Raw genomic sequence first — 16,569 nt, 5'->3', positions numbered from 1 at the left:
TATGATATAGCACTCTGTGTATTTGTTGTTCCACCGAGTGTCGCTTTTTTTTCAATCATCTCTTTGTGTCGGACACATACAATACTGGAAAGCCAAATTCAATTTTTATAAGTGTTTATAGTTCTAATTTTTATAACTGTCACCGAGGCGACTCACACACACACGGACACAACATATTATCAGTTCACCTATCTATGTATATTTATATTGTTTCTGTTTTCTTATAATTGTGTGAATTATATTAAGCAGATTAAGCCAAGACGTGTTGGTCCGGGTGAGATTAACATGGCCGCTGCAATCAATTATTTTAGTCCGTTCAGTAATGTCAATGCGTAAACGTGATTCTCACAGGCGCGAATCGAAGATTATTTATATTTATTGTAATTATATAACAATTTTTCACTTGCGCAAATCTCAGTTGTCCTTATAATTTATTTTACTGTGTGAATCACTATATGCCCATATCTTTATAATTGATCGACCGTGTGCACTAATCGCCGCGAACGTCGTTGCAGACTATATCCATCTATAGCCACGAATCGACGTTCATATTACTCGTAATTAAACTATCATATATCGTAGGCGCAAATCACCAATGTGTTTTATATTATTATTTATTATTATACATCATGTGTGTCAATTAGGTATTATTTATTGTTGCTATAGGTAGCGGCTGGATAGCAGAGCACCGATACACTGGACGTTTTATTTATTTTGGTTATAATTTTTATTATATTTATATACGGGAGTTGTTGATCCAGAAGGGCCATAATATTATCATTTGCACTGTTCAGCCATAAGGGCTGTAATTTCTTATATTATATTTTTATAAATTATTATTCAACCTTACATTATACATTAACTCAAAGCTACCAGAAACCGTGTTATCATTATTTTAGTTTTTAAGCTCACACAAACCACACACTAGCACTCTCTAGTCATGCTCGCCGACCCCTTCCACTTCTTTAGAGTCGCTATACATAATACACATAGACACAATACATAAGTCGGCCGGTGTAGATAGAGGCATCCGAAATATTAGGGAACTAGCACCCATGTATTATTATTGTACATTATTACACGCAGCCAGCCTGTACATTTTAGTAAAATTGACGTGATATTATCATTTCTGATTAAAGTCGTATATGCAAGATAAAGATTAGTTTTATTGTATTTATAAATACACTTAAAGTTTAAGTTATGCAATTCCCGTAGTGTTTATTGCAGATTATACTAATTATAATGGGTACAACACGATTGCGAACGTTTTACCTTTTTTATAACACGATTGCGAACGAATGACGCTTATCAGAGAATTTGTTTTTTTTGCCGAAAAACGAACGATTGCGAACGTTTTTATATACTACGTTGCCAAGTTTATATTTCTGAATATGTTTTGTTCAGGAGTTCAATTAAAACATTTTTTTTTTTTAAATATAAACTATTGGTATTAATAATACAATTAAGACAACAACTCTTCGTTACAAACTAAAATAATAAGTAATGTTTAAAATGTTGATTAATTAAAACTGTTTTCGTTGTATAAATATTAATAATACTGATAATATCTGAGTTCTGAATGAAAAAATAATATTATACATAATAATACACTCAAAATAATAGTTTTTAAAAAAAAATTTTCTACATTTTTACTTTTTTAAAAATTTTTTCCCTGGTAGGAATTCCCAGTTTTTCTTAAATATAAAATTAGATCTTTGTGTACTTTATAATCATTATAATTTTGTTAAGTTGATTCAATTAAAAGTTTATCTTTTTTGGCCATAGGCTTATGTACATTGTTTTTAATAGAATTAATTATTGCCAAAGTTTGAGCTTGTGTTTCTTTTAAAACTGATATAACTACATGTGTTGGAGGATGGGGGCTATAAAACTGACCATTGTACGTCCTGTGAAAGCTCTCTGGGCCATTAGTAGTTCTAAAAAATAATTATAAAAACTTAGAGATTTTATATTAACTGGTAAAATTAAAGTAGGAAGGAACAAGAATTTAATTTAAAATTTTTTTAAATCATACCTTGGATTTACTGAGGGTTCTTGTGCCCAAAGATATGGGGGGAAATAATGAATCAGGTGCAATATATGTTGATACTAAATAGTCTGTAAAAACATGACCTTCTTCTAGGCTGGGGCATTCGGCTATTAATGCTAAAAATGCATCTTCAATTTCGTCACCGGGTAAAAACGGTAAGCCAAAAAATAATTTTAAGCATTGACCTAATTCATTGTTGTTATCTTTGTATGCGTTTCTCAAATTTGAATCTCCATTAATCTGTAGATATTTAATTACAAATAATACTGCACGACTATCAGACTATACGAATTGAGCAGGTTTTCCATCAAATTAATAAAGATATAATATTATAGATATTCTACATCGTACCTATCTATCTTATCACCCGGCGTAATAGCAGAAAATCCTTATATTACTATATGATTATTTTTTAAATTATTATTTAAAAATTTGTTATTGGTACCAAATCTGACAACACCGCATGATTTAAGGAAGGTAAAAACGTTCGCAATCGTGTTACCGGAAAAGGTCCGTTCGCAATCGTTCCATTCGCAATCGTATATTACCCAGTACAATAAGTGGTTTACAACTTCAGAATTTTAAATTCTGTCAATCAATAGTGGGGGGAGGGTCTAGACCCGGACCCCACCCTTAAATAGACTTAGACTTTATTTTCATGTTAAATATTCACATTGGTCCCTGAGCCAAAGTGGTAAAGTTATTTTATTATCTATTGACTACCAGTAAATTTAAACATTTTATTCATCTTTTTTTTTAACAAGTTAGTACCAAATGTGCCTATGAGTGACTTTTACTTAAGATTTCATTTTATTTGTCGTTTCAGTTATAATCCTGTACACCACTACTCTTATTTAGCACACCTTGATTAAAATACATTTTTTTCTTTTTTTAAACACAATTATGTGAATTGATTTACTTATTTTGTTAAGAGAAAGTAAAAATTGCACACACCGGGGCAACTCAGCTAGCATAGTACAAAAATAAAAATATATAAATATAAAATACAAATCTTATACATTTTTTGTGCTCTATCCTATACCTCACATGCTAACACTGATTTTAGATAATTATTTTCAGCTTATAATATTTAAGCTCAATCACCCTGGAAATCCTAGAAAACTTACTAAGAGAAATAAATATTTTTCTGTGTGGCTGGGTGAATGTAGCTAAGATGTAGATGACTATATTAGTTATGTAAAACATTTGCTTGCCGATACCCATATATACATGCAGCTAAAGGAAAAGCATAACAATTCTAAAATATAATACGTTTAGTGCCATTAAAAATAATATTTATAATAATTATTAAATACCACTTTGTGTACTACAATAGTAAATTAATGTACAGTTATAACTTTTCAGTGGTCTTAGACAGTACTGGTAATAGTAAAGGATATGTATTTATTCATTTTGGCTGTAAAGAAGAACAAAAATATTGTCTTAAAAATATGAATGGTTTTCCGTGTGTTGGTTCCAAACACACTAAGGTTAGCGGTGTCATACCAAAATCAGAACGCCATATTGAAGTGCAACATGATGTAACTGTTTTACTATTTTTTAATTTATTCACCAAACATTTTAAAAATGTATGACCATATTATAATACTAAAATTACAGTTGATTATCTCAATTTATTATTGTCAAGTGTAAATCCATTAGGTAATCCTCTTGTTCTTATGCCTGTAGCTTCTAAAAAAAAATTTAAATTTAAAATAAGTACTTTTTTGTTCTTATATTATGTACAAAACTTTGAAAAATAATTGCAAATAAATTTAAGAATGATTTCACTGATCACGTTTATTTTGTTACTGACAAAATCTAGTATCATGATAAATTATAATAATTCACCTAAACTAACTAATATCTGATATTTATAAATAAGATAAGAGTGTAAAAAAGTTCTCAATATATCATTGTGATATAATCAATATGATAGTAGCATAACTCATTTGATACTAATAATAATTCATGTATTTTAGGATGAACCCAATTAGTTCTTGAAGTAAATCAATATTTTATCTTTCATCTGTTAAATCAAAATATATGTTATACACTACTGAAAATTTTCTTAAGTCTCCATTCTGCATGCCATTTAAATAATACAATACGATAGTTTAAGTATTTAAGAGGATGTTAGCTCAATAGGTATTTGTTTTCACTCTAATGGATTAGTCATGTAGAATGATTTTTTACAATTTTCAAGTTCATTACTATTTACAAAAATTATAGAAGATAATATTATTATTGTAGGTTTGACATCAGTTTCATAAGTTTCATCAGTTACTTTTAAAATAAAAATAATGATCTTGAAATTAAAATGTTATTATTATTACATTAATTGTATATAATCCTTGTACATGACTTGTTTACTAATCTACTACATTGGTATACTGTCAAATTATTTTATTACAATATAATTATAATTATACTATTTAAATGTATTTCTGTAAGTAAAGAATATTATTATTACTGTTCTTATAATCACTTTAAAAGAAAATTAAATTAAAATTTAAACCAACTATTTACATTGATACTCAATATGAAACCAACGGGTATGGGGTAGTTGTCAGAAAATTGATAAGGATAGAGATACAACAATTTTGACATTTAAAGTGTGACCAACGTAAAAAAAAAATAACGCGCTTGTGCCATAATTTAATGCTTAATGCTTGTAAACCTTGTATAATACATATAAAATATGTAGTCATATATTCCGCGTTTTTTTAAAAAAATATTTATACAATTTTAAAGAATATATTTTTCTGTAAATGCTAGTTGTCATAATACATTTTACATTGTGAGCGGAGCGATAAATGTATTGATTTAACAATAATGTGTGTTTTTTATTTTTTATTTTTTTTTGTCTATGTACGCGTTAAATACTCGAAATGATGCCTCAATTTTAATCTTCAGTATCTTGTTGGATAGGAAAGTGGATCCAGTTGGTACATTCAGGAAAACATAAAAATTAAGGATAAATGGAAATTTTACGCAAAATCGATTTTGGTTTTTGGTGTAACTCTAATACAAACGACCGTATATATAATATATTATTTTCACTGGTTGTTTATATTAGCAGTTTCTAATTTCTATACACGATACAATTTTCAAAATATTCTGATTTGTTTTGAACTGTTCTGAAATTTTTTTAGTTTATTTTTTTATGAATGTCAATAAAATTTTATTTGTTGAGTAAAAAAACTTGAAAATGTAATAAAAGGCTACTACTATAAGCAAAATATTAAAAATTCAGCACAATTTTTTGTAGTGTGTTACTATTATAAGGTTGGTGTCTTTTTCATGCAACTTGCGTCTTGCATCATGCAAGTTGCATGAAAAAATAAGGAAGATCACTAATATCGTTATAGAAAATCAAGTTGTGGACTTAGCGGTAATATTTTTAGTATGGCTGTTCACTAGTAGGACATTCCCCCCCCCTTCCTGATACATTTTTGATGCGTACATTTCCACCCCAATTTTTTTTCAAGTTTACTATTTGATAATATAATAGGAAAGTATACAAAAGAAAAAGTCTAACCATTTAGACGTTTATTCGAATTTTACTAAGAATTTTTTAGAAAGTTTAAAATCATTATAAAATCACTGTCTTTGAAGTTAAAAGATATCTTGTGGATAAAATATTGAAAGCACGGTGGGGGATCCAATTCTCCGTATTTGGATATAATTACCGATTATCAAATGCCGAATACAATATAGACATTATAATATTATGTCTATGCCCGAATATGAATAAATATTTTTAAACTGATATTACGTTTATTTCCGAGTAATTTACTATTACTAGTATTGTTATTGTCAGCAGTGATCAGTGATCGTTTATTTTTAAACATTTATGATAATGATTAATTATAAACAACTCTGCGGGCTACAACCATACTGGGTAATGGGTACAACTGAAATATTCTCCGTTTCAATTCAACCATTCTATTCATAACTCACTGTACACTGTACTCACTACTATTATTTTTGTAATCGACATTTGTCATGAAAAATCTATTTTGTATCTATTTATATCATAAATCTAAATCCATTTATAGCATCAATGAATCATCCGTAGAATTGTAACGTTACATTTTCATATGTTAATAATTGTAATTGGTAATCATTTAGTACATGACAAAATAAATTTATTTTGCCATGATTTAGTAAGTATTTATAATTTACTTAGCATTATCATACTTTTTTATGACTGGTAATTTGAGTTACATTGTATTTATATGGCTTATTGATAACTACAGCTAAGTATTTGCACTTTGAAGTTTGAATTCAACAAGGAAAATTAGAAATACAAAGAGACAAGAGTAAAAATTGAAAGCAAACTTAAGCGGGAATTGGAGAATACAAGATAAAGATAACAAATAGAAATTTCAAAACTCAAACAACACTAAAGGGTGAGTTGGAAAAATATATATAAATAATTTATTAAAACTATAACAATAATACAATATTGAAAATATGGCTAATTGGCTATAATACTAAAATTACCAATAATAACTAAAATCATCACCTAATTAACATAATAAGTAAAGACTGGATTTATATTCTCTTAAAATACCTAAAATATGATGCTAATAATCTCTAAAAAAACTTTCAAATATTCTCATTATATTCTCTTAAAAATTTTTAAAATATGCAAAAATAATCAATCGAATTGTCCACATTTTTTACTCTCATAAGACTGCATAGACCCAGTAAGGACATGCAAAAACATATAAATCCAGTCTTTAATAATAAGCTATGCAATAATCCTAAAATGTATTAAATGGTATCTATTAGTATAAATTATGGTATATATTGTACATTTTTGTACCAACATATAAGTATGTAGATTATGTTAATTTGGTTTTGTAGTTAAATACTTTACAACACTGTCAATTGGTTAGTTATTAATTACAGTCACAGTAATGCTAGATTAAATTAGCACAAGTCATATTTAAAAATGATAGTCATAAATAATAATGAATAATTTGACTTAAAATAATGATAAATTTATATAAAAAGATAATAATTGTTTTGATAAAAAATATTAATTTCAGTAGCTTCTTCTAGTAGCAGTTCTTGTTCACCTAAAAATTGTAATTGCTGATCATTAATGAATAAACCTACTGTCATTCATCATTTAAATATTGTTTATTTACTAGGATATGGGCCAATTTGTTGAGTAATATATCCATCAATTCTATGGCCTGTTCTGCGTAAAAATGTTTGAACTTTGTCATGTTCATTGTTATTGGTTGAAATTTTCAATTGCTAGAGTATTCAATTCTCTAGCTTTAGAAGGAACACCAGAACGAATCTAAAAAGGTATTTTATTTCAATAGCTAGTGCTAGTGTACTTATTACCAAATTTAGAAGATTTTTTTACATATTACAAGCGAGGTATAAGCATTTTAAAATATATAACTTCATATTATTTGATACTTGATGGAATTCGGTAACGTGCTGGTTTTCTAAAAACCTTATCTGATCTCTACATAAAAAAATAACCATTAAGTTCATGTATATTTTATGACTAAATATTGACGTACATTTATAGGTAGATATAATGATAACCAATTTTCTAAAATTCACAGGCAGTTTTAAATAACATTAGATCCCAAAGTAATGCCACATTTACTCAAAAACTGTTATTTTTCCAAACCTATAACATAAAATTATTTAACAGATAAACACAAACACAGTTTCACGACACATAAAACTATGCCAATGAACTCCCATATTTTGGGATGAGGTTTGATTAGTTTTAGAAGAGCAGCATGGAAGCTCTCCAAAAAATTGTTTGTACGTATATCTCTATTATACACTGTACATTTTTCAGGACGCATTCTAACAAACCAGAATCCAAAAACATAGTCATACAAAAAACTATGGTATTCGGTACTTCTTGATGTTGAACCGTGTATATTATAATAGCATTGAATCCATCCAACATACTTGGAATACTGCCTGGAATACTTTACCTGGATAAGGTAAAGCAAGTATCTGTTAAAATTATCAATACAAAAATGTTTGAATCTCATTAATAAGTACTATTTTAAAAGTTAAATTACCATCCTAAAAATTTGAGCTGCAATAGGATTCACCTTTACTAGGTTATAAATTTGTATTTGTTTATTCCTCATATGTCTTAAAATGGACTATTCATAAAACACAAAAATAAAAAATAATTTTAATTTTAATCCTATACAATGTGTTGATATTTTCATGTTACAAGTTCACAATAATCAACAACTAAGTTTTTCAGTTTAATTCTACATTTTAGAATGTTTTTATATTGATATAGATTTTTGAATTATTACCTATTTATTTATATAAATTATATCTTGCACAGATTTTAAACTATAAAGGTACCTGCTTGTATTACCTCAATAGTGCCAAGCATTCCAGCAGATGTATTAAGTTATATCAATTCTGCCAAAAATAAGAGATGTTAATTTACTATCATTGTATGCTGATCATAATATGAACTATAATATGCCAACTAATTTAATAGTAAGTACATAGGCTATGTTAAGTTACTACTTACAATTTTTTAAACATAAATACTAAATAATACTAAACATAAAAACTAAATAGTAGTTTATCTACAGCCTGAAAGAGATCCCAGACCTGGTAAAATTATTTGGTATAAAGAAGTTGTTAATGATACAGTTTTTTAATCTAAAATCAATGAACAATATCAATGTACAGCCAACCAACATGAAGATAATATATTTCGATTTGATCCTAGTATGTACCTATATTTGTATTTTCAAAAAATTATAATTCACCTATATTTTAATTGATATATAATATATTTATTATATTGTTTTCTTAGATGATATACTGTTTGAATATTTCATCATATTCAGTTGGTGTAAGAATAAATTTACCTGGCAATAATGAAAATAGCAACCTTGATGGGTACTTTCCGGAAATACTAATGCAATACTATTTATCTGGTATATCTCATAATCCGCAATTATTGTCAATTTATCATATTGCAAGGGTAAAGCATGACGGACATATTGAAACAGCTCCTTGTAAATAACTTCTGTTTTACCAGTTAGTAAAGCATATACCATCGGGAAACTCTGTCAACAAATAGGAAATATTAAATTAGTCAACTAAATAAACTATTTACAGTATACACTATACAGGGAGTTTTAATGGTGATATTAGTATATTACTTGTTAGTACTTACAATATTTTTATATATCATATGAAAAGTAAAAAGTTGATAACAATCCCCATCAATAGTTTTTGGAACCGTTTTAAAAGTACCGTCACAGCCGGCTATTCTTACCTTAAAAAAAAAAAAAAAACAAACAAACAAGAAAGTTAATTACACTGAATACGTCATATAAATACATTGAAACCATTCTCAATGTATCAACTTACATTTTTTAATTCATTTTTTATGTTTTCAATATATTTAATATTGCAAAACAATACAGCCACAATTGTGCCATCAACCATCAGCGGTCCTTGATAGAATCTTAAAAAAAGATTATTAAATTAATAATCTGATAGAAATAATGTGCATGATGACTAAAAAACGTACAAACTTTCTGGTGTTTGAAATGTCATAGTGAAATGTCTATTATTTTCTAATAGTAACAAATCATTCAAGTGGTTCAAGTTCTTAGGTGTAGGTGGAAAAACAGATTTCCGAATTTTTTCATCCTCTCAGCAGTTTGTAGAAAAGTATAATTAGTAGCACCTTCTGGGTGACTAGTACAATAATAAAATATAAAACCAGGGTAGTAAGATTTATTTCTTACTAAAATATTTACATTAAATAGTAATATAATTAGTATAATTACCTAACAATACTTTCAACATATAAAGTGCGAGCTATATATGAGTGGGCAGAGTGTTGTACACATTTGTTACCAAGTACATTTCTAAGTTCCCTCACTTTAGTGTCTGATGTTCGAACTCGATGATTATGCAATCTTCTGAGTGAAAAACCATTGTCCTCAATAATCGAAGAAATAATAGCAGTTGCTGGGTATCCATTCGTTGAAGTTTCTTTACATTTTAAATATCTAATATATAAAGTAATTAAATTATATATTAAGAAAAAATAATAAAATTGAACAAATATTAGTAGAATAATAATTGCCAAATTGTACTTACTTATATGGACACTATATCTTTTATATTATACTCACTATTTTCATTATATAATGCACTGTTATGTTTTACAAATTGTGTTGTTTCTTATTTGCGGGCTTTTGCTAATTTTGTATACATAAAATAAAATAAAATAAAATAATATAATTAAAGAACAAACCAGAAATAACTTACACTTTTTTTTCTGTCAATTTACTTCTAAAGTAAAGAAACCCTAAATTATCCTCGATAACCTCTTCATTTTGATGTACACCCGGAAGTTTTTGGTCGATCTCCAATTAGCCAAAACTGAATTATAATGTCTATAAGAGAATAATGACTTAAATATTAATCTTAGAAAATTAAGCACGGAATTCTTATTTTAATTAATTCACAACTGGTTTATGACAAAGTATTTATTTTTTTATAATAGTTTTATAATAATTTTTTTATAGTGGCTAATGTTTTGTATTGTATATTTGTTATTTTATTAGATTATTTTAAATATTATTTATTATTGATTAATTGTATATTTCCCAAGATATAAACTATTAATATGATTTGTTTGGATGTATATATTCTAATAAATAGATCAATGTAAAAGGCATACCGTCAGCAACAACATTCACTACTTCAGCTACATCTTGAACTGAAAAAATTAATGCATTTTCCATTAAAAAAAGAAAATCATTACAACTACAAATCATAAAGAGAGAATAATGTGATATTAATACTTATAAATTCTTTATATATTAAATAACTTTATAAATTCTTACTTGGTAAGATGAAATAATCATGATCAATCAAGTGCTCCATTGTATAATTAATTTAATAAATTTAAATAATTAATAATTATAAAAAAATAAAAGATATAAAAACAATTTAATTTTAATTTTAAAACTAAACAGTTTAGTATATTATATTTAATTAAATTGTTTTATCGTGTTGATAATGTAAATAATCAGAAGTACCTAATTAAATTTTCAGTTAGTTTAACTCATCAGTGAAAGCTAGAAGATAAATGACAGATAAGCATAAACCAACTTATGTAGAAGGTGTCTCACTCATTATCCAGTATCCATCTGAATTGAAATCAATTGGTTTCATATACATGGTATTTGCTGAAATGATTGAACGAAAATAATGCAAAATAAATAAAGTGGGTAAGTACAAAGTATTGAATATTATTTAATTCTATTTATCAAAAATAAAATTATGCCTAGGTATTTAATCACTCTTTCACCAAACAGTGCACCTTATTACTACATATACAGGTCAAAAATATTTCAAATGGTAAAATAATTAAAGGGTGTATATTAATAAATTTACAAATACACTTTTGAGTATTACAAATTATATTATAATTTTATTTTTTTACCGATAAGTATAAGGTTGGCACACCATTCACTTTTAGTCAGTTAGTACTTGAACTAGAATTGTTTTCAGAGAAATAAACTGAGTAATTAATTTTTTTTAGTATACTATTTTATAGTCTATTATTTGTAAGTCAATTTGTATTAAAAATGGTAATGTACCTATTTGTTCGGTATGTTTGGATTCAGGAATCTATGAGACCATTAGCCTAAAATATAATTAGATAATTTATAACAATTAGTGCTATATTGAATGAGCAACAACAGTTTTTACGTACCATTACCATATTACCTAGACAATAACAACATGTATTGGCCTGTTGTATCAACAGAAGGAACAAATAGAATATACGTACTTTTATTTCTTATGCAAATGGTTTAATCGACGGACGACTAGACGACAGTCTATAATCACAACAATTTACAAAACTAAAATACGTAGGTAATTAGAATTTGGCCATAATATGGTCGTTTCACGTTCGTACTATCATTAACATCGCTAAATAACAAAACAATGAATACCTACGCATTATAGAATAATATAACAACTGAATACCGGCGAAGTTGAGTCTTACAATATTATTTACCAATGATCGATAAGTACAAATAACAAAATACAAAAGAAGATTTGACAGTATCGTGTAAAAAACCAATAAAGATGATAGCAATAACTATAATACAATAACGTCTTGATAGTTGATAATAACAGCTTTCCCCAAAAAAATGTATTCGTTCACTTTATACAACAGTTACTTGGTCAACAACAAGTATAAATATTATAACTCATTATTTAAGGGCGGCTTGTTAGCTGCTTAAATTCAACTAACTTTTATATTAAATTATATTAATAAGAATAATAACTATATAAAAGTATAGAATGGTAGGAGAGATCACAAATATTTTATATTTGTAGCCATGTACACAGTACGTGTGTATGTGTATTTATTATAATGTACAGTAATGTACAATATTATATAAAGACAATTTTGAAGGAGTGGGCATTAAAAAAATTAATTGAAGTTTAAGAACACTGTTCGATAATTAAAGTGAACTGTCATTTTAATTTAAAATTATTATTGCTTTTATTATACCATACAGAATAACGACATAGGTGGGCGGTAGAACAGCGTTCGAGGTTCGAGCTTCGAGCGACTTTAAGACGAACACAATATCATTATCATCAAGATTGCCAGACGCTATGTTATCGCGGGTCGCGACAATCGAGATAATAAATTTGATTACAAAGTGATATAGGTACCCATCACGGTTTAAGATTTATCTTAAACCGTGGTACCTATCTAACAAACACCTTTATAACACACACTGAGTACTAGTACAAGTCGTACATAATATTATCTCTTCGAATTTCGGAGGAAACAAAAAATGCTGCGCATATACGGTACTGGAGGTTGTCCCATTCACTCGAAAAGTCGTAATTGGTAGATACGAGTCCCAAAGGTGTCGGCACTCGTCTCCGATGAGGTAAATTTATTTATTTCTACCTGACCCAAATTCATCTTTTTTGGAGCGTTGTCTCCACTCTAACAGTCCAAGCGGCACCGATCGTGACAATAGCACAGATACGATGGCTGTGAGTGCGTGATAAAATGTTTGGTTGTGCCGGTTTGATGTGTGTCTACTAGGTACCTGTGCCTGGGACGTGTCATGTATAGCGTATTAACGAGTAAGGTTAAACTTGTTTATTTTTGATATGTATTGTGGGTTTTCTTGTATTGTTTCAATGTATATTTTTTTGAATAACGTTTGAACACATGATGTACTCAGATGAAAAATATATTTTACAAAAGGTCATCATCAATTTGTTTACCGTTGACATTTTGTATAGAATTAAAAACTTATTTTTACAAGTTAATTGAATGATGACTACACTAATGAAATATCTTTGAGAGCTACTGATAGTTAGCTACTAAAATCTCGTTTTACGGTCATGAGTAGCCATAATATATACATTATGTCTGACCACCATTTTATTTTTGTAAAATTATTAAAAATATTTGTAGAAAATAGAATAAAATCGAATTATTATACTGTTCAGTAGTTGTAGACAAACACTAAAAATCTTAAGAGTTGGCGTTCGGATACTTTGACTATCAGGCACAGCCAATAAATTATTATATGAAGTAAACACAACAAAATATCGTTGGCAATTAATTGAAGTACACTGGATTTGTTGTGATAGGTATTGGTTTGAATGTAAGTGTAATGCCTGCTGTCAAGATTGGCCAACTTTTGAGCAGATGGAGACAAGTAAATCACTCTGGATTTTTTTTAAATTGTTTAATTTTATAAATCCAAGTTTAAAATTATTAAAACTATTTTATAGCTTAACTATTGTCGTATATTTCCGATTACTACGATATTCTAGGTATTTTTGTGTACTTTATATATTAATTTTTGTTAGTAGTCCTATCGATAAAATTTATATTATATTTAACCCAGTTACATTATGCTTACTGACTATACATACAATTATACAAATGGTTGTTTTATTGCTGAGTTGTGTTATCTTAGCTTAGTTGGTTGAATGTTAATTTTTGTGTTGTTGCATTGCTTATTTTGTACTGTGTGGATATTTTGGAATTGTTTTCTTAACCTAGTTTTTAAATACTAACTTTTCTTGTTGCTATTTATTTCAATTTATACATCAATACAACAGCCAACAAAAAATATGGCAGCATATTTAGATAATGAGTTTTATTAAAATTTCGAAAAAATAATTTCATACAATTTCTACTGTATTTAGTGTACATAAGACATGGTAGCAAAAATGTAGACACTTAAAAAATTTCTGTCCTGGATTTTGTATTGTTTGGAATCTTCTATTTTAAGCGCTGATATTTTTGTTTGTTTCTTTTTTTTTTCTTTTATATTTTATTGTATAATGTTCTCAATTAGTGTCTCATTTGTGCTTGACTACTGAAGGTGTTTCTTTTTTATTATGGACCATATAGTTCCATCTGTTGTGTATAAGTTCCATGGTATGTTATTTAATTTTTATATACATTTTATTGTTTGTGTTTATTGTAGTACGTTAATGAAAATTGTAACAATATTCATTATTACTACTACTGCTATTAATTATAATGATAATAATAATAAATAATAATCATATAAATAATAATTATAACATTTAATGAAAAAAAATAAAATGAAATAATTATACAGTTAAATTAAACATTTCTTTTTTTAAATTGAATAATGGGCGTCATTGTGTCATTCATTCAATTTTAAACTTAGAGCCAAGTATTATGAGTCAAATCGACTTGAATAAATTTGGTCAATCAAATCATGTGCTAAAAATTGATTACAATAAAAAAAATATCATACATTTAAAACTTCATAATGATGAAAATTATGTTATATTCAGGACCATTTTTATTTACACATATAATGAGTTTGCCAGCTTATAACACCTTTATAATGTTTAATATTGTAATGAGAATTTTAAGTTGTACAAGAACAGTTTACAGTCAAAATGAGTAAATGAAATGTACTATATTATGTGCATGCATTTATTCATTTGCCAAATGATGCTAATAAAAATGGTGTAGTTGGTAATTGTTCATCATTCCCCTATGAAAACTATTTACAACATATAAAAAAAATACTACAGACCTGGTTCTTCTCCCTTGATTCAACTGTACAACCATATAATAGAAGAACCAAAATGTAGTAATATTTTGATGTCTGAGGTATGTTTGCACCCATACTTAGATGTCTATCATTATGAAGGCCTTTTGCCTGAAAATATACCACTTGAATCTGTCATCCAATATTCTACATTAATTATGTCAACATCTGCTACCATATGAATTCAAAAACTAAAACCAAAACCTAACTAAAAAAGACCTGTGCTATTATGTCATCAAACATTGTATACGTCATTAAAAATATTATTAATCTGAATGCTAAATTGTTTTAGTTTGCTCTTAATTTGAAAATATCTGTCCTATTTACAATTTGAATTGCTATTCTACATCAGTTGATATGTTCGAGTAAAATAACATATCATCTAGTATAGAATTATTTCATATTAATATCATCAAATTGAAGGCTAGTTATTTCCACTAGGGAGACTACAATGTAATTTATTGTTGCCTCGGACAATATGAGGCAATCAATCGCTATTCGTATAACCTTTCTGACACCAATAAGCAAAAGCTTTCCTGTTGCTGGCCAAAATTATGAACGGTATTTGCAATTTTATAATATAAATAAAAAGCAGAAAAATATACCATAGTAGAAAAATAGCAGAAAAAAGATTTTAGGATCGTTTTGGATGTCCAAGGTTAGTTACTAAAACTTAATACAAGACATTAATTATTTATTAATATTACTAGGTAACAAAATGCTTTATTGTTGTTTTAAACACTTCGATTCCTATTTATCAGCTAATTTTATAGTTATGGTTGATAATTTAAATCAAAAACAATTGGTTATAATTTAATTTTTGAAGGAGTACTCGTGTAGTTCAGGGTAGATCATGTATTGAAAAAATGTATTTGTCATTGTCCTGGAAGTATACATACTACCAGAATAACTGCTCCTCAAAAACTTTTCAAAATTCACTAAATGCATGTAAATTTTTTATTAGAATCATATGCTGAGTCAAAGAGAAAATATCACTTTTGTAACACCATCTGTGACAGAAAATAATGAAAAAAAAAACAATTTTTTGCCTCTCCATCAAATAACCAGAGTAACAAATCTAAAAAACTAACAATCCATTGTATGTTAGTAACATGAACATGTCGGGCCATAATAGCACTAAATATAACAATAATACACAAAATTATAATTACATGATATTATGGTGAATATGATGCAACAGCTTAGCCACAAAATTATTAATGGTAAGAACAAATTTAATCACATATTCACTTGTGATAATATTGTTACATAATAGGCATTTATTTTTATTCTTAGTATACAGTCGGGTAACATTTAATCAAAAAGAGTTGAGCATTATTAGTAGATGTAATTAAAAATCAAGAACTGAAGTTA

General features: G+C 27.3%; 1 protein-coding gene, 1 long non-coding RNA gene and 1 pseudogene across 5 annotated transcripts; all 3 read right to left on the bottom strand.

The window, feature by feature from the left end:
* Window positions 1-1,720: 1,720 nt before the first annotated feature.
* Window positions 1,721-4,660, bottom strand: LOC111040587 (annotated as a pseudogene).
* Window positions 4,661-7,876: 3,216 nt separating this feature from the next.
* On the bottom strand, window positions 7,877-9,987 carry LOC111040592. The gene is made up of 7 exons (XM_022324525.1): window positions 9,880-9,987; window positions 9,618-9,787; window positions 9,455-9,551; window positions 9,258-9,359; window positions 8,947-9,147; window positions 8,125-8,211; window positions 7,877-8,056 (listed from the first exon to the last, which is right to left on the bottom strand). Exons 2-7 carry the CDS (start codon window positions 9,641-9,643, stop codon window positions 7,979-7,981), a joined length of 591 nt encoding a protein of 196 aa, XP_022180217.1. The 5' UTR covers window positions 9,644-9,787; window positions 9,880-9,987; the 3' UTR covers window positions 7,877-7,978.
* Window positions 9,988-10,003: 16 nt separating this feature from the next.
* Window positions 10,004-12,270, bottom strand: LOC111040593. 4 transcript variants are annotated; one of them, XR_002605223.1, is made up of 6 exons: window positions 11,901-12,269; window positions 11,143-11,292; window positions 10,782-10,820; window positions 10,367-10,494; window positions 10,231-10,296; window positions 10,004-10,104 (listed from the first exon to the last, which is right to left on the bottom strand). It is a non-coding gene; the product is annotated as an uncharacterized LOC111040593 (long non-coding RNA). The 4 variants fall into 4 exon arrangements; XR_002605225.1 differs by lacking the exon at window positions 10,004-10,104 and having other exon boundaries at window positions 10,135-10,296; window positions 11,901-11,949; window positions 12,071-12,270; XR_002605224.1 differs by lacking the exon at window positions 10,004-10,104 and having other exon boundaries at window positions 10,135-10,296; window positions 10,782-10,814; window positions 11,901-12,270.
* Window positions 12,271-16,569: the final 4,299 nt, after the last annotated feature.

This window comes from Myzus persicae, unplaced genomic scaffold (genome assembly GCF_001856785.1).
Source record: "Myzus persicae strain clone G006 unplaced genomic scaffold, MPER_G0061.0, whole genome shotgun sequence".
In the NCBI taxonomy this organism is placed as follows: domain Eukaryota; kingdom Metazoa; phylum Arthropoda; class Insecta; order Hemiptera; family Aphididae; genus Myzus; species Myzus persicae.
The sequence above is the reverse complement of the archived record's forward strand: the minus strand, read 5'-3'. Positions and strand labels throughout refer to the sequence as shown.